The sequence below is a fragment of the Nicotiana tabacum genome, chromosome 20, assembly GCF_000715075.1.
Source record: "Nicotiana tabacum cultivar K326 chromosome 20, ASM71507v2, whole genome shotgun sequence".
NCBI classification, from domain to species: domain Eukaryota; kingdom Viridiplantae; phylum Streptophyta; class Magnoliopsida; order Solanales; family Solanaceae; genus Nicotiana; species Nicotiana tabacum.
The window spans coordinates 87350173-87367324 of record NC_134099.1 but is presented as its reverse complement, the minus strand read 5'-3'; the positions used below and the strand labels follow the sequence as shown (position 1 = coordinate 87367324).

The 17152-nt window shown below is 35.8% G+C and overlaps 2 protein-coding genes across 2 annotated transcripts; one reads left to right on the top strand and one right to left on the bottom strand.

Moving 5' to 3' along the window:
- The first annotated feature begins 4995 nt into the window (after window positions 1-4995).
- LOC107817130 (PHD finger protein ALFIN-LIKE 4) lies at window positions 4996-9963 on the top strand. Its single transcript, XM_016642903.2, has 5 exons — window positions 4996-5294; window positions 5440-5472; window positions 6254-6482; window positions 8400-8532; window positions 9406-9963. The coding sequence occupies exons 1-5, from the start codon at window positions 5198-5200 to the stop codon at window positions 9673-9675; spliced, it is 762 nt and encodes a 253-aa protein (XP_016498389.1). The 5' UTR covers window positions 4996-5197; the 3' UTR covers window positions 9676-9963.
- A 4810-nt stretch (window positions 9964-14773) lies between these two features.
- On the bottom strand, window positions 14774-16557 carry LOC107777248 (uncharacterized). Its single transcript, XM_016597236.2, has one exon. It carries the CDS (start codon window positions 15988-15990, stop codon window positions 14962-14964), a length of 1029 nt encoding a protein of 342 aa, XP_016452722.1. The 5' UTR covers window positions 15991-16557; the 3' UTR covers window positions 14774-14961.
- Window positions 16558-17152: the final 595 nt, after the last annotated feature.

Below are 17152 nucleotides of genomic sequence, written 5' to 3'. Positions count from 1 at the left end.
TGAACAATACGAATCAGAGTCACATTAATCATAGTATAAGACTCACAGGCATGCTTGACACCAACATATAGATACTCGCCACCATGCCTATACGTCGTACTCAACAATTAACACGTAGCAAATAAGACACGACTCCTAATCCCTCAAGCTAAGGTTAGACTAAACACTTACCTCGATGCCACGAACACAATTCAAGCCTCAACTACCGCTTTAACTCTTGTTTCTACCAACAATTCACTTGTATCTAGCCACAATTTACTTAACGATATCAATAAATGCTAAATGAATCAATTCCAATGCATGAAAATAGGTTTTCCAATGATTTCCCCAAAAAGTCAAAAATCGACTCGGGCCCACATGGTCCAAACCCGAGGTTCGAACCAAGATCCGATTACCCATTCACCCACGAACCCAAATATGTAATTTATTTTGAAATCGGACCTCAAATCAAGGTCCAAATCCCCAAAATTTGAAAAACCTAAGTTCTACCCAAAACACCCAATTTTCCCCATGAAATCCTTGATTTTGAGTTGAAATCATGTGAAAAGATGTTAAAGATTAATGAAAACGAGTTAGAAATGACTTGCAATCGATTTGGAAGAGTAGTTGTCTTTGCAAAATCGCCCAAAGGTGTTTAGGTTTTGAAAAGGTTTGAAAAATGCAGAAAAATACGTCTAAGTCCCAATTAACTGGTCTCTGATGTCGCATTTGCGACCAGGGTTCGCAATTGCGAGCCCTTAAGAAGCTTGCTATCTTCGCATTTGCGAAGAATAAGTCGCACTTGCGACTCTGGCCCCTTTCGCATTTGTGATGAAATGGTCGCATTTGCGATCAAGGCCTGCCCAGTCCATCTTCGCATTTGCGATACAACTTCGCATTTGCGAGCCAGGCATTGCGAAGCCTGCAGACCTACAACACACCAGTAATTTCCTAAGTCAAATTTCACTCCGTGGCCTATCCAAAACTCACCTAAGAACATGCAAACTAACCTAAAAACATCATTCGGACTTTCTCGTCCAATCAAATCATCAAAATAACATCAACAACTATTAATTAAACCCTAAATTCATGAAATCATTCAAAAACACCAAAATTTCCAATTTATGAACTTTAGGTCCGATTCACGTCATATCAAGTCCGTTTCTTACCAAATTTTACAGGCTCAACTTAAATCCCATAATAAGACCTGTATCGGGCTCCGGAACCAAAATACGGGCCCGATACCATCAAATTCAAACATATTTATACTTCTGAAAACTCTTATAATTTCAGTTAAACAATTTTCTTCAAAAATTTATTTCTCGGGCTTGGGACCTCGGAATTCAATTCCGGGCATACGCCCAAGTCTCATATTTTCTTACGGACCCTCCGGGACCGTCGAATCACGGGTCCGGGCCCGTTTACCCAAAATGTTGATCGAAGTCAACTTAAATTCATTTTAAAAGCAAAATTTATCATTTTTCACAGATTTTCACATAATGACTATCCGAATACACGCTCGGACTGCACACGCAAATCAAGGTGAGACCAAACGAGGTATTTAAGGTCTCGAAACACAGAATCGACTTGTAAAATAAGTGATGACCTTTTGGGTCATCACATATATTTCCATTAATGTTGTTCTACCTCTTTGACTTGTAATCATCAATTACTACCATCAATATAATCTGTATTTTGGAGTTGTTCCATCTTCCAAGATATAACATTAGTTTACGTTCAGTTAAAGTACAAATATTAGTTTACTTCCAATTAAAATACAATACCCTAGAAGTTAAATGTGAGGGAGATTATGTCTAAATTGCGTCAAAATGCACAACAATATGTGCACGCCCCTAGTTTTCATAATTATTGAGAATCCTCATACCTATAATTTGAGTCTCTACATTTTATTGACTATCACCAGGAGCTTGGAGAAAAACTTAGAATTGTGTGACATTATGAAACATTAAGCTAGTAGAGATGATATTTTTCTTTATTAATTTCGCTCTTCGACAAAACTAATCGCGTGCGAGTTTGATCATTTCCTTGCATTAAGAGAAACTGTTAATTTCTCTTCCCTTATTATTATGTTTAAGAATATGAGCGTTCAACTCAAAACTGTAAAACGCCTTTAGATGCCCTCTTCTAATCATCAAGTGACAACTATATAACTCAACAGATGTTTCCTCAACTATGTTACTGTTTCAACCTACCTTGAAACTGTAATGTGTTCAGCCAAGCTCCTCAAAACACATTTTCAACACAAAGTACTTGTAGTTTTCAATTTATTTGGTTTATCTTACATTTTTAATATACTTAAATTTGAGGTACTTTTTTTCTTTTGTCTGGTATGCTCGTTGAGAACCCTTACTTATTTTTCCTTCTTCGGTTAAATAAGATGATCCAAGGTTTCTCTTTGTTTCATGTCATTCAAATTAATGAATTATTTTGCATAATAATTTTTCAAAAAAGAAATTGGAGAAATTCTAGTGTCAAAAACTAAGTTAGAAATAAGAAAATAATTTTTATATTTTCATTAGATTTATTGAGACTAAATTAGTTTAGATTTGTGTCACATAAAACTTATCAAACGGGAAATGGTCCTACCAGAATATTTTTGGGGTTTTGACACAGTTACCCAAAAAAACAAAACTATTTACCCTTGTCTACCAATTTATTTTTCTACCCATAAACTAATTACATTTCCTACCCATAGTAGTTTTTGTGGGGAATTTTTCTTTATTCTCCAATTCTTTTTTATTTCCATGCTTCTTCTTTTTTCTTTTTTCTCGGTTTCTTCTTATTTTTTTCTTTTTTCCTTTTCTAATTTCATTTAACTTCTTATTTTATATTCTTTTTCTCTTGATAATCTAATTTTATTTACTATTTTCACTACTTTTATTATTCTTTTTTATACTATTACTAAAGAAAAATTAAATTGTGTACCAATTAAATGTAGTTAATACAATCAAAAAATCTTAACTAACATATGATACCAGTATAGTATATAGCTACACCAACAGGGTATAAAATTGTACGCAAATAGTTAAAAAAATTTAATTCAATTATTAAACTGAAATAATATCAGATGGCAATAAAAATTTCAAAAAATTCTAAAAGGATCTAATTGTAAGAGTATATCGTTACATTATATATCATACTATAATAGATATTTTTTTTTTTGCATTTTCAACTTGCCCCTCACGTTGGGTAAGAGCTTAAAGCAAATTAAAAGGGAAAAGGCAAGTGAATTTACGCGCAATAAGTATACTATTATAGTATATTGTAATACTATTACAGCATACTGTTACAGTATATTGCATATTATTACAGTATACTATAAAAATATATTGTATACTGCAATAGTATATTGTTGCAGTATAACTATATACTCGTATAGTATATTGTATACTGTAGCGGTATACTGTTAGGTAACTGTGTCCTTCTTCGATTATTACAATATACCATTGTAGTATATTGTAAACTATAATAGTATACTGTTGCAATATAGCTATATACTCCTACAACATATTGTATACCGTAGCAATATACTGTAGCTGTGTTCTTCTTCGATTTTCAACTGAAAATTTCGATCTCAATCACCTCAAATTAGCTCCAAATGCTATCAAATATCAGTATGAACTTCCAGAAGGCACTATAAACAATATTTAACAACACACATAGGAGTGTTCATAAAGATCCGAAAACCCGAACCAAACCGAAAACCAAACTAAACCGACCAAAAAACCGATACTTTTTTGGTTTGGTTTAGTTTTGGTTTTGAAATTTAAAAACCGATCAAATTTGGTTTGGTTTTGGTTTTAATAAAAAAAATCGAACCAAACCGAATATAGGAGTAGCTATTTTAAATTTATTATTACACCTATATATATATATATACTTTTATACAAAGTTTCAAAAATTTTATAGTAAATATTAATCGTTTGCACTTTTAGTACATGTCTTTACCTTTACATTTTAGTTTAATTGGTAGTTTTCTTTTGTTAAGTGTAATAATCTATTTCATGTTAAAAATAATATATTTTTAATTGAGTCCTTAAATTATTCATCACTATTTGATTCAATTATCATCAATATATCTTGGTAAATAATAGATTTCTCAAAAGGCAACTGATTTGATAGTGTTACGTTGAAAATGTGGTCGCCGAAATATGTGTTTGGTAGTGTATGTCTTATATTTAAGAAAAAGCCGACAAATAACCGAAAAAACCGAAATACCGACATAAACCGAATTAAGAAAAAACCGACTTAATTGGTTTGGTTTAGTTCTAATATTTGAAAAACCGACTTACTTGGTTTGATTTCTTTTTAAGGAAAAACCAATCCAAACCGAACCATGAACACCCCTAAACACACACTTTGAATCAAACAGGAAGTCTTCAAAATAAAAAATTTTAAATTCAAGGGCCTAGGCAAGAGCAAGAGCTAGGGAAAGAATAATTAAAAAAAAGTGGAGTAGAATTGAAACTAGCCAGAGGTCAACTTCTCAGATAATCAGATCTAATTTCTCTTTGAAGAAGGATATAAGGCAAATGGAAGAGTTTTTCCAAGTCTTCTTCACATAGGCGAACTTTATCCAAGTCATTGACATCTGGGTGTGTCAAAAGGAAAGTTTGTGTGCAAGAACTAGCTGGGTTGTTGTGTTCCTTCTTCCGCATCCATGACTACCTTTTTCTTTGCTATTTCTTGGTTTTTTTTGTTTCACTATATTTCAAATTCTTTCTTGTGGAAGTATTTATACAAAGTTAATAACTCGGTAAATAGTTTGGGGCGCATGAATAAGAGTAGTAAATAGTTTGGGCCTGCGCATTAAAGGGTAAAATATTTTTTCATTCACAATACTTGCGTATTAGATTTAACTTGGAGATTTGGGAGGAAATTCCTAATTGAATTGCTACGTGAGCTGGTCCAAGGGGTGGAAAATCACAAGTCAATTGGGACTTTTCCCCTCACATGAAACCCAATTGATTTGTTGACTGAATTTGTTGACTTTCAGTCAACTCTCATTTCACCCAAAAACCCTTCTCCTCCCTCATATTAAAACCTCAAACAAATTTCGATACACCGCAAAATTTCATTCTTTTTTTCCTTCCCTCCAAGCGCGCGCGCGCGGAGTCTCTCTCTCTCACACACACGGTCTCTCTCTCTAGCTTTCTCTCTCATCCACAATCCATTTTTGTGTGTCGCAAAATTAGTTATGGAGGGATGTCAACAATACAATCCACGAACAGTGGAAGAAGTATTTAGAGATTTTAAGGGTCGAAGAGCTGCACTTATTAAAGCTCTTACCACCGGTAACCACTCTCCCCAATTTCACAACTTTTAACCCATTTATTTTTATTTTGTGATTTTTTTGTTGTTGTGGTACTGCACCAATTTTTATTGTCTCATGCAAATATATGACTTTAATTTAATGTTTTCTTCTGTGGGTTGTTGCAGATGTTGAAGAATTTTATCAACAATGTGACCCAGGTAAAGTTGTCTTTTTATTTTCAGAATGCTGTGTCTCTTGCTCTCCAGTACCTGTATGGATGCTGGCTGCGCTCCTGATGCAATTTTTCCAATGATTTGGCTATTAGTTTGTATATTTATGTTCCCATTTTCTTTTGTAATTATTACATTTTTATGAAACCTTTTAGGAGCTTTTATTTTTTATTTTTTTTAAAAAAAAAGAAAGAAGAAAAAAAAACTTTTTAGTACAAATTTGCTATGTAATTTTCTGTTGCTTTACAATGAATTAGGTGCAGTTTTCACATATTGAAAAAATGTTTCTTTATATTGAAATCTGAGAGTTTTGAGATAAATAATTGCAAATGGGATTCCAAGCTATGTTAAAGGTTTACAAGTCATTCTTGACAAGATAGCCTTTCTTCGTGTTCCTTTCCTTCTTATTTTGGGTTTTAGAAAGTGGAGCTGGAGTTATGTTGAGAGAAATATGTACTTGCAGACTAAATGCACCAAAAGGCAGCTAGAGTCAAGTTGTTTTTAAGTTTGATTCTTGTTGTTTACGTTTTCACTCACAACACAGTTTTTAGAAAACTTGCATAGAATGAATAATTCTTGCTAAATCTGGGTTAAATTTTGTAGTAGACTTTCTAATTTTGACAAAGCACTCTACAATGAGAAAAGAAGCTGATGAAGATTTCCTTCTTCCGTTTCTTTCAATATCTTCAGATGCCTTGAGTTATACTCTTGTGGTCTACATTACCCAGTCAGAAGCTGAAACTATGTTTTTATTCTCATTCAAATGCAGAGAAAGAAAACCTTTGCCTTTATGGATTTCCAAGTGAACAGTGGGAAGTCAATTTACCAGCTGAAGAAGTGCCACCGGAGCTTCCCGAGCCTGCTCTGGGAATAAACTTCGCCCGAGATGGCATGCAAGAGAAGGACTGGCTCTCCTTGGTCGCTGTGCATAGTGATGCATGGTTACTTTCCGTTGCATTTTATTTTGGTGCTAGATTTGGGTTTGATAGAGCTGATAGGTATGTTTTCTGCTTTCATTTCTTCAAAATCTCTTTAGCCCAATTGAAATGTTTGTCTTTCCTGAATGCTGTTGCAACTTGGATCCTGAGCAAAGTTTATGAAGTTACGAATTAAAAGCTGACTTTTCTACATTAATTTCTAATCTACTTTCTTGCCTTGTGGTATATCTCTACTGATTCATCTGTTATGATGTATGGCACTATGGCACAAAAAAAAAACCAGTATTAGTATTTGGCTTGCAACATGTGTCATTTACCTTATCTGTAGCTAGTTCTTTTCTATGTCTTTACTCTACTGTTTCGTCATATGATTTAATTAAATTGATGTAGTTTATTGCTTTTTCATAACGGTGGTACCCGACTAGTTTGCGCGCATCTTGTCTAGTCCACTGGGTACTTACTACTTCCCATCAGCACATGTACCCAGTAACTCTTTCTACCGAGGCTTAGCCCTTAGGCAGATGTGAAAAACCACCTAGTATCTTTTGTCTCTGCTGAGATTTGAACCTCAGTCTCAGTTTTTCACCTACTTAATTGACCACTAGGCCACACCTTTGGTGGGTGCGATGCAACTTATTGTTTTTAGAGCAAAATTCAGATTAGGATCTTACTCTCTTTTCAGCTTTACAGCGTAGGGATAATAGGATGTTGGCACACTCCAGTCATTTCTTGTTATTATTATAAATATTATTAACTTCCTGTCCTCCTACTCCTGGTAGTTCTTCTTCATTTTCTGCTTTGTTTTATGATGACTGTACTACCATTATTTTTCTGCTTCTCTGGATTCGCTTCATTCTTCATCATGATGTCTCCTTCTCCTCTCCTCTTTGTCGTTGTGGTGGTGGTTGGTACCTTTGCTTTTCTCTTTTGCTCTCTCTTGCTGTCAACTTTTCTTTTTCTCCTTTTTCTTTTGTTTTATTCTGTTTTCTACTCATAAATTTTTTATATAACTGATTGTTTCAAAAGTAAAAAAAATGATTTGTAAATGGGAAATTGAACAGAACAAGTCAAGTCTTTTTTCTTTTTATAGTGAAAATCAGTTTGTGGCTACAATTATCTATTGATTGCCGTTAAATCATATCTAATGATGTTTAATTTGAGTTGTTTGGATAAGTTTTATATTGTATATTGGATGCTGAACTTAGTTTTGGTAATTGCATTTTGATGTAATATATACTAAATTTGTATATGTTAGATAACTTTTAAGTTGTGCGCTTTACTTCATGCTTAAAGAATCGGGATCCTTGTTGCTTTACCCCACACCCCCAAAACACACACACACACACACAAAACCCCTTGCTCAATGGGAGTTGACCAAATAAATGCTCTTAAGGTAACCTCTTCTGATGACCGGCCACTAACAGTACCAACTGTGCTAAGCTGAAAAGTAATGTATGTTGGAGTGTGAATATGTCCAAATCTGCAATCTTTAAATCTTTTGTTTTGAGAAGAACAATGAAAATTATAATCTAGCAATGCGGTATAGGTTGATCTCAAAGCTTGAAAACCATAACATTTTCGAAATCTTGTGGGTGGCCTCACAAGTCCAATAAAGGGATTAGTTGATTTAAGTGGAACTAATGATTAAGGGTGTTGATCTTGTTTCCTTAGTTGGCACACTAAATAAAGTTTGTCATATGCTTGACATTTGTTCTGATAAGAAAGTGCCGAGCCTTTTTCTTTTCTCTTTTGCATAATGTTCGGGTATTTACTCTGAGCTAATTTTTGTTCTATTTTGTAACACTAAAGTATTTTCTGGGAATCTAAAAGAAATGGGGGCAAAGAAGAAAGTTCTGGAAAGGAAGGGAAACCTGAGCTAGACTCTTGTTGGTACTTGCTTTAGTCGATAGCAGACTGTCGTACCTTTCTTCAGCTTTTACAAAAACTCTAAGCAGCTCTTTTTATCTTGAGTTTCAGGAGAAGATTGTTTAATATGATGAATGATCTTCCTACAATTTTTGAGGTTGTGTCTGGAACAGCCAAGAAACAATCAAAAGAAAAGTCATCAGTGTCAAATCACAGCAGCACCAAGTCTAAGTCAAACTCAAAGGTAGTGATCATGGTACCTTTATTCCATTTTCCCTTCTTCTTGCAGACGGAAGTTTTGCCTTTCTCATTTATTTTTTTTGGATTGAATACCTTAGCTGAACATAATCTTCATAAGTTCCTTGTTATGAGGTGATTACAAAATTTTATTTTTTAAGATTTATTTCCTCCATAAGGTAGGCGTAAGGTCTGCGTACATGCTACCCTCCTAGGCCTAATTATGTGGGATTATATTGGTTATGTTGTTGCTAGTGCTAATATTATGATATTTGGACCTTTTAGGTTCCTTGATATTTGGTAATATTTAGATTTTAGGCTTCTTAGATTCTTGAATCATGCAGTGTGAATCTCTTCGCCATGTGTACCTCTCAGTTAAGCATTGTTGTTGTACCCTATGCTATCTGATACCTTAGTTTTCTTGAGTGAAATAGCAAATGCTCTTCACTTCAAGACTTTAGTCCAATACGTAATGTTAATAGCTATACAAATTTCCTTTTCAGTGTTTGAGATGTTGCTGGACGTTAGTATGAATTAGATACACTTTCTCCAAACATGTTGTAGGTTTGTTCTAGCCTGATCTCCTTGGTAGATAGGCTGCTTATGTCTTTAATAGGTTTTCAACCGAAACTAAAGGAGAGTTAAAATAGACTAACCTGCAGACCATTCTCCTTCAGACTGAATAAATAAGCCATCTGTCTAGAAAACCTAAACAGCCTGTTTGAAATAAGCAGAAAATTTGACAGCTCGCGGACTTCTTAAGTTGAGGCATTTCGCACTTGTTAGTTTTTATGTCTACAGAGATGTTATTCTGTAAAAAAACTGAAAGTGGAATTACTGTTTCATGTGCCAATTTTAACCTTGCTCAATCTGATCATAGGTGGCACAACGTGGATCTGAATCCCAGGTCAAGTATTCAAGACCACAACCAAAAGATGAGGATGAAGATGGCTTGGAAGATGACGAGCAAGGAGAAACACTATGTGGGGCTTGCGGCGAAAACTATGCATCTGACGAATTCTGGATCTGCTGTGACATATGTGAGATATGGTTCCATGGGAAGTGTGTTAAAATCACTCCTGCTAGGGCAGAGCATATCAAGCAGTACAAGTGCCCATCTTGCAGCAGCAACAAGAGAGCACGCCCTTGATTGCACCTTCTTTATTGGGTCACACTTCGTGGACTTGGGAATTGTTAGCTAGACCTTTGTCCAGTACAAGAAATGGAGATTTTTCGAGAGGCTCTTGAATGTCAGATTTGTTTCTAGGTTGTCAGTCGAGTTGCAAGTATGTAGTTGTCTAGTTTGAGTTATTTGGTCCTGCGTGTTGTTTATTATGTAGGTTGCACATCTGAATTATTTCTGTAGGTTAAAGTGATGGTTTCAAGAATGTTGAGTCTCAATTAGTGTCTATGCTATTAACGGAAACTGTTTTCCTCAGCGGTATGGCAAGGATACATTGCTCTTCAAAATCGTGTTTCATGACCTGGGGCGGGTTTGTTCAATCCGGACGGAGGTGTCACGTGGCCCAATAAAATTATGTCAGTTCATTAAAAAAGTGGACACACAATATTTCATTAGTTTGTGGATAGCTTTTCAGATCGACAAGACAACACACATAGCGTAGTATTTAACTGCACAATATATATTCACACAAAACGTAGTTTTAACCGCGCTATGCTTGGCATGTTAAAGATTCTTTTTGATAAAAAATAGTTTTTTCGCAGTCGGACAACTTTTCAGATCGACAAGACAACACATAAAGCGTAGTATTTAACCGCGCTATATATATTTAGTTATTTATCAAACATCTTCCTCCTATGACAATGTAGTTTTCTAACAATTTTAGAGTGAAACTCGAAAGTGAACGTAAAAAATTTTCGTTTTTTAATCCAATACTATTTTTGATTACATGAATGGGAGGGAGAAATTCATTAATTTACTCAACTGAAAAATATTAAATATCTATAAGATGTAACAACGCCGTGGAAACATAATTTTATTTGATATATCTTGCAACATAAACAAGTACATACACTTATTACAAAAAAACATTACTAAAAAATAAAACACTACGTGTATCCTTGATAGTTGGGCACATTAGATAAACTTGTACCAAGAGCTGGATTACCACCGCCATCGGTATTGACATAAATTCAACACCCCTCTTCATCAATTCCGATGCACCTCTATGCCTTTCAACAAACCTCTCTGTCATCTGTTTGAATGTCATCCAGACCATGACAGTGACAGGCAATCCATGTGCAGACTTCAATAACCCATTGAAAGACTCCGACACATTTGTAGTCAGGGTTCCCCATCGTCTGCCACCATCAGCATGCAATGTCCACTTGTGAAGCTCATGTCGTATCAACCAATTATAGGCTCTTTCGTCTAACTACCGGATCGATTCCATGCGCCTCTTGAATTTGCACTGCTGGTGATCGGTTGCAGCCATCCACATTAAATCATGCAAGTCTTCTTTGGGATATTTCTTCTGGAAATTGGCCTTCAGGTGCCTCACACAGTAACGATAGTATGCATAGGGTTCCTGCCATTCAGGCAAATGCTCTACAGAACTTAATATACCACCATGCCGATCAGATAGTAGACAAATACCTGAACATTGTTTGACAACGTGTTGCTTCAAGTGGTTCGAAAATAACGTCCACGTCTCTTGGCTTTCATTGACACAGATGGAAAAAGCTAGTGGAAATATTTGTCCATTGGCATCTACTGCAACGACAATCAACAACTTAATATTATACTTTCCATAAACATGAGTACCGTATATGAAAATTACCGTACGGGAATGCACAAAACCATCAATTGCTGGTTTAAATGCACAAAACACGTATCTGAATATATATTCCGAGATTCCTGCACTCCGCTCAAACTTCCATTCAACAACAATCCCGAGGTTGAAGTGTTTCAGTGCGGCCTTGTACCTGGGTAGAGATGCAAATGACTTATCCTAGTCACCATAAACAATTTCAAATGCATGCTTGCACCCGAGATATGCCTTTCTTTTGGTAATAGCACACCCATATCCCTGGTAGATGGATGTAATACACTCTTTGATCTTGTACCTAATGGACACTTCCAAGTATGGAATCAGTTGAAGAGAAATTAAGTCAACATCCTAGTTGAAGTGATTCCCATTGAATGTGTCCATTTCACAATTGTAGGTGCTAATATATTTACCCACTTTCCACAACCCTGTTTCCTTCTTGCTCGCACGCAACATCCAGTGACAACCCGTAAACCATCTACGGCAAACAACCTTGTATACCTCCGGACTTGACTCTCATACTATCATCTCATGACACTCTCTTACATTGTATATTTTACAAGCCCTGGATAGGCGAGCTTTATCGGGAAAAAATATGCTCTTTGCCAGCACCGTTGGTCTAGACTCATCCCACATTGCTGACCGAATTTCGTCAAGATCCCTTGTGAGGGCATCCACATCCGACATACTTGGCAAATTATCAAGGTAGGGAATATGCATTGAATGAAACGACACGTGGGACTCGTACACTCTTGGTCTAACGGGAGGTGGAGCATGCTCCCTCGTCAGCTCAGATTCGACATTCACTTCCTCCTCATCATCACCCTCATCAGGAAAGGGTGTGTCATTTCCAGACTCATCGACATTATTATCATAATCACTATTATCTTCCTGACTCTACACATCTGCCAAATCCCGAATAAATACGTCATCTACGGGCAACTGAGTGAGGTCAGGACCATCAAGTTGCTCGTTTTCACTGCACAAATAACAAAATGATAAGCTACTCAAATTGATAAATACTTTACATATAGCTATATCGCTTCACTTACAAGTCGTAGTGTGTTGACATTCCATGATGGACATTATCCTGTTGGTGATGACTCCCGGATGGATCACCATGATCCAACATACCAAAACCACGCATATTACAACTGGGCGTGGGGTCATAACTTGTAAAATTCATATCTGGATGGTACCCTCTATGGAATATATGAGTGTTAATACAAATTCAATGCAACAAAAATAAATATCGTAACACAAAGGAAAATTGAAGTTTACCAGTCGTCTTGTGGATTATGTAAAGTTGGAGAGAAATTATTTTCTCTCTCCTCATTCGCCCCTGGAGATAAGTTTAGATCCGGCCAAACTCTTTCAGCCGGAACCTGTTGGGCTAAAACTGCTCTAGAATAACCACCCGATGATTGAGGGTTATCACTGCTTTGCGCAACATCATTATTGCGAATGTCTTCATGTTTCACGTACATTTCCAACATTTTTATCAAAATAAGTTCCCGGTATTCATCCGGAGTCCCCAAAAAATCTCTCAGAGTTTCATCATCCTCGATGTTAAACTCAGCATAACAAGCAACCCCTTGCGGAGTCACAAAATACAGATATCTTCCGGTTATTTTAAGATTCACCAAATATTTGCTCAACCTCATTTTATTGCATAACAACGATATCAGTCTATCGTACTCCATTGTAAATAGCAACTTAACATGACTCTGTGGAGATAAACTATAGCTCACTGAGTTATTCGCCACTACAACCTCACCCTCCCCCAACATAATGAAACCCTTACTTTTCGTTCTTTAGACATTAAGAAAACAACTTGAGAATTTAACAACAAGAAAAATTTATCACGAAGTTGGAGTATTTCTGAATGATTTTTCTCAAAACCCTTAACGTCTTTAAATAAGGCAATGTCTAATCCGGGGGGTCAAAATTTTGGAAGTAAAATGCGGTTTAAAAGGGCGTTTTACATATTTGAATGGGCGTTTTACATATTTGAATTATTGTTATGTTAGTTAAGCGCAGAAGAGTTATTGGTGGGCCCACAAAATATGAAACGCAATAATAAATCGCGTTTTATATAGTTGTCTTATCAGCTAACATGTAAAACGCGGTTCATTACCGTGATTTATATAAAACGCTGTAATGAACCGCATTTTACTTTAACGTCCCAGACGGCTGTTAAGGTAAAATGCGATTCATAACCGCGTTTTATATAGAATGCTAACTTTATTTTTTACACCTAAAACAGTATTTTGAGTCCAAAAGAACCACATTTCGATTATGGACTCAGGAGCCACCCAACCTCTGACCAACAGTTGCTGTCTCTTGAGGAAAGACAAGGACAATCACACTTCAATGCTCTCTGCTGATGCACTCTAAAACGACTCTCTTAATCCTCAACAATTTTACTCCACTCTATAATTGCACTCCTCAGCAACAATGTGATAATATTTTCTTATATTATAGGACTTAGAACACTTGATGACTTTTGTTTCTTAATTTGTTAGTCAAACAATTGAAGAACTTTTTGAGATTAAAAAAAAGGGCAGGTCTAAATTCGTTTACAACCATTTTCCCACCACAACACCTTTTCAGGAATTTTGGAGCAACGGTAAAGTTGTGTGACCTATAATTTAGGGGTTCAAATCGTGGACACAACCACTAATACTTGTATTAGGGTAGGATATCTGCTTCACACCCCTTGAGTATGGCCCTTTTCGGACCAAATGTGAACACGAGATACTTTGTGTATTAAGCTGCCCAACACCTTTTTCGTGCTTACAAGTTTCAACAAACCAATACAACCCTAGAGATTATGAATATGTATGTACCGGGAATCTAGGTGATTCTTTCTATGCTTTACTTACCTCTTTTTGCTTAATTAAGAAAAAGAAAAGAAATATAAAAGGCTCGTTTGGATTGACTTAAATAAGTGACTTTTCAGCATAAATAACTTTTAAGTCAAAAAACAATAAGTTGGGTTTGCCCAACTTATTGCTTTTGACTTGTTTTAAGGAGCTTTTAACTTATTTTAAGTACTTTTTTATTTTGTCAAACATTGAAAAAAGCTTAAAAACTGATTTGACCAGCTTCCAAACACCTAAAAGACAGTATTTCGTTTTGAAGACTCAAATTTGAGCAATTTGTTGGTTGTATTGATAAAAGAGCAATAACATTGGTAAAATAGGGGCCAATGGCAAAAAGAGCAAAGCTTTTTATACAGTCAAAAGAAAAGGAAAATAGCAAGGCAAGAAATGTCCTGCAAATTCCAAAGTACAGTCTCTGAAGAGTAGAGTTTAGCATCAAGCAGCGTGAGGCCAATCTTTAATTTCCTGATATTCAAGAAATTTACAATCACAAAAAGTTTACACTAAAGAAGCTTCAATTTTTCTAGACTGAAACATCATCTTTTAATTTATAGAATAGGAGCAGGACAAGAGATAACATGAAAGACAAAATAATATTTACTAAATATTCCTACATTTTTCTTTACAAAATCTACACTGTGTTATACTACAATTTAGTCAAAAGATAAGAAAAAAGAAAGCTGCAAAAGGATTGAACATATAGAACAACATTTTCTCCCCTTTCCCTGTTTAGTTTCTTTGCTGTTTGTATGCAAGATTTCATCAAACAAAGCTCTCTTGATTCTTGGTAGATAACCTCTTGAGGAACTCATAAGTAGTGATCATAGTTGTTGCAGACATAGACATTGATGCCCATCTTGGACCTAATCCTCTATAACATGCACCTAATCCACCTTCCTTCACTAAATTCCTCACTGTCTGTATAATTGTTGGTCTTCTCCTACAACACCATTCTTGATCATCTAACACTTGCAATCTTGTCTTGACAGTGTCAAGTGGCATTGTCACTAATGCAGATATTCCACTAGCCAATGCTGCACTCAACCCTTGAACCGCCAACATTGCCTTCCCCTTTGGCTGCCTATAACTACACTCATCGTCTTTTTTGCAAAAATAGCCGCCAATTGAACCCCATATCACTCTTTGAGCAATAGAGTATGAGCCCCACCAAACTGCATTTGAAGGTGCATAAGTCAGTATTGAAATGCCAAATCCTCTATACAATCCCCTTAAACCATCACTACAAATTATCTTTCTACACGCGTCGATCCCACCATTATAATACTTCAATCCAACAACACCATACCTAGAATTTCCACTTCGTTGGACCATTAATCTCTGGCTCACAACATCAACCGGGGTCCACACCAATTGGGCCGCCAATGCAGCGCTAAGACCAGCAGCCGCATTGGCAATGGCCGAGGAAGATGCCTCGGCCAATCCCAACTTAGCAGTAACAGTTCCAACATTACTTTTGGTCATTTCAAGCGCGCCCATGTAAAGGACGCGTGCAGGAATGGTCCCCGTGAGGGAAGTACCAAATCCCCTGTAAAATCCTCTGTACCCTTCACTCCTCAACATGGATACTGCCATTTTTAGACATGGTATTTGCTTAGTCATAACTTGCTGCCGCGTTTTCAACACTACAATCGGATACAGTGTGCTCGAGACACCAGAAAATAGCGCAGCACCTAAGAAAAAAAACTTGGATTTGTCAAGCATTTCCCAATCTATATCTGCAGGAAGTTGGATTTTTGAAGTTGATTCATCCTCTGCCATACTCAAGCTCATTTTCACCACTTTTCAAATTCGCTATATATTAAAACGCCTCAAACTAATTAACAACAGCAACTACGATTTAATCCCAAGCAAATTGAGGCCGACTATATGAATCCTGAACCGTCAAGCCAAGAGTATCGAGAATAAAAATAATAAGCAAAAGTACTAAAAGTTCATTATATTTTCAAACCAAATCAGTTAAATTCTATACTCTATATATTTTCCTAAAAATTAGCAACTCCCTTCAAATTAAATATTCTAAAAAACCACCTAATATCTACTGGAAAGAAAAGAAAAAGAACCCTACCAAGAATGAATAATAAAAAAAAAGATAAAAGAGGAGAAAAACGGAAAACTAAAACCAACCCTACTAGTACTAACTTGTGGAGTTCTCAAATAGATCAATGAAAGCTGCACATATAAAGTTACAATGTATACACTATATATCCAATACTTGTATAAATGTACATTGCTTTTTGCTTTTGTGGAGGCTGATTTGAGAGCTAAAATGATTCAGCATAGAATGATTTATCATCTCCTCGGGGGAAATAAAGCTCATTTTATAGTGAGTGTAACAGTCAAGAGGTGGCTGAACACTGTAGAAATGAAGGGAGGGCTGTGGATTTGAAGCCGAGGGTTTGTGCATGTGGACACGTGTCAGTCAACATATGAGATCATGACCATTTAACATACAGTAAGTTAAAAAGTGTTATCGTTTATACGTCATTCACTTCAATTATGTGTTTTAGTACTAAATTTAAGAAAGCAAGAACACATTCATGTTTTCTGGTGCTATGCTAAATATTTATGTCACTCAGAATATAATGAATATATTGAAATGAAAACCTAATAAACTTGTGTACTAACAATCTAATTTGAGTAGACAGTTGTTTAGGAAGTTATTTATTCATGCCGTATTTGTTTTACAGAATTATTTGGGATTAGATTCTTAAATAATTTTAATAATATAACAATTCTTTATAACTGTAAGTACGTGTATACAATTAATTGTAAATAATGTAGGAGCGTGTGCATGAACTGACAGGGATATGATTTCAACCAATTAGAAGAAGGGGTGCAGATGGATGGGATGCTGATTACATAAACTGTGGGTAAACAGGTGGCTAGCACCAGTGGGCTCATCACTTTTGGCGTTGGCAGCCATTTAATTTTC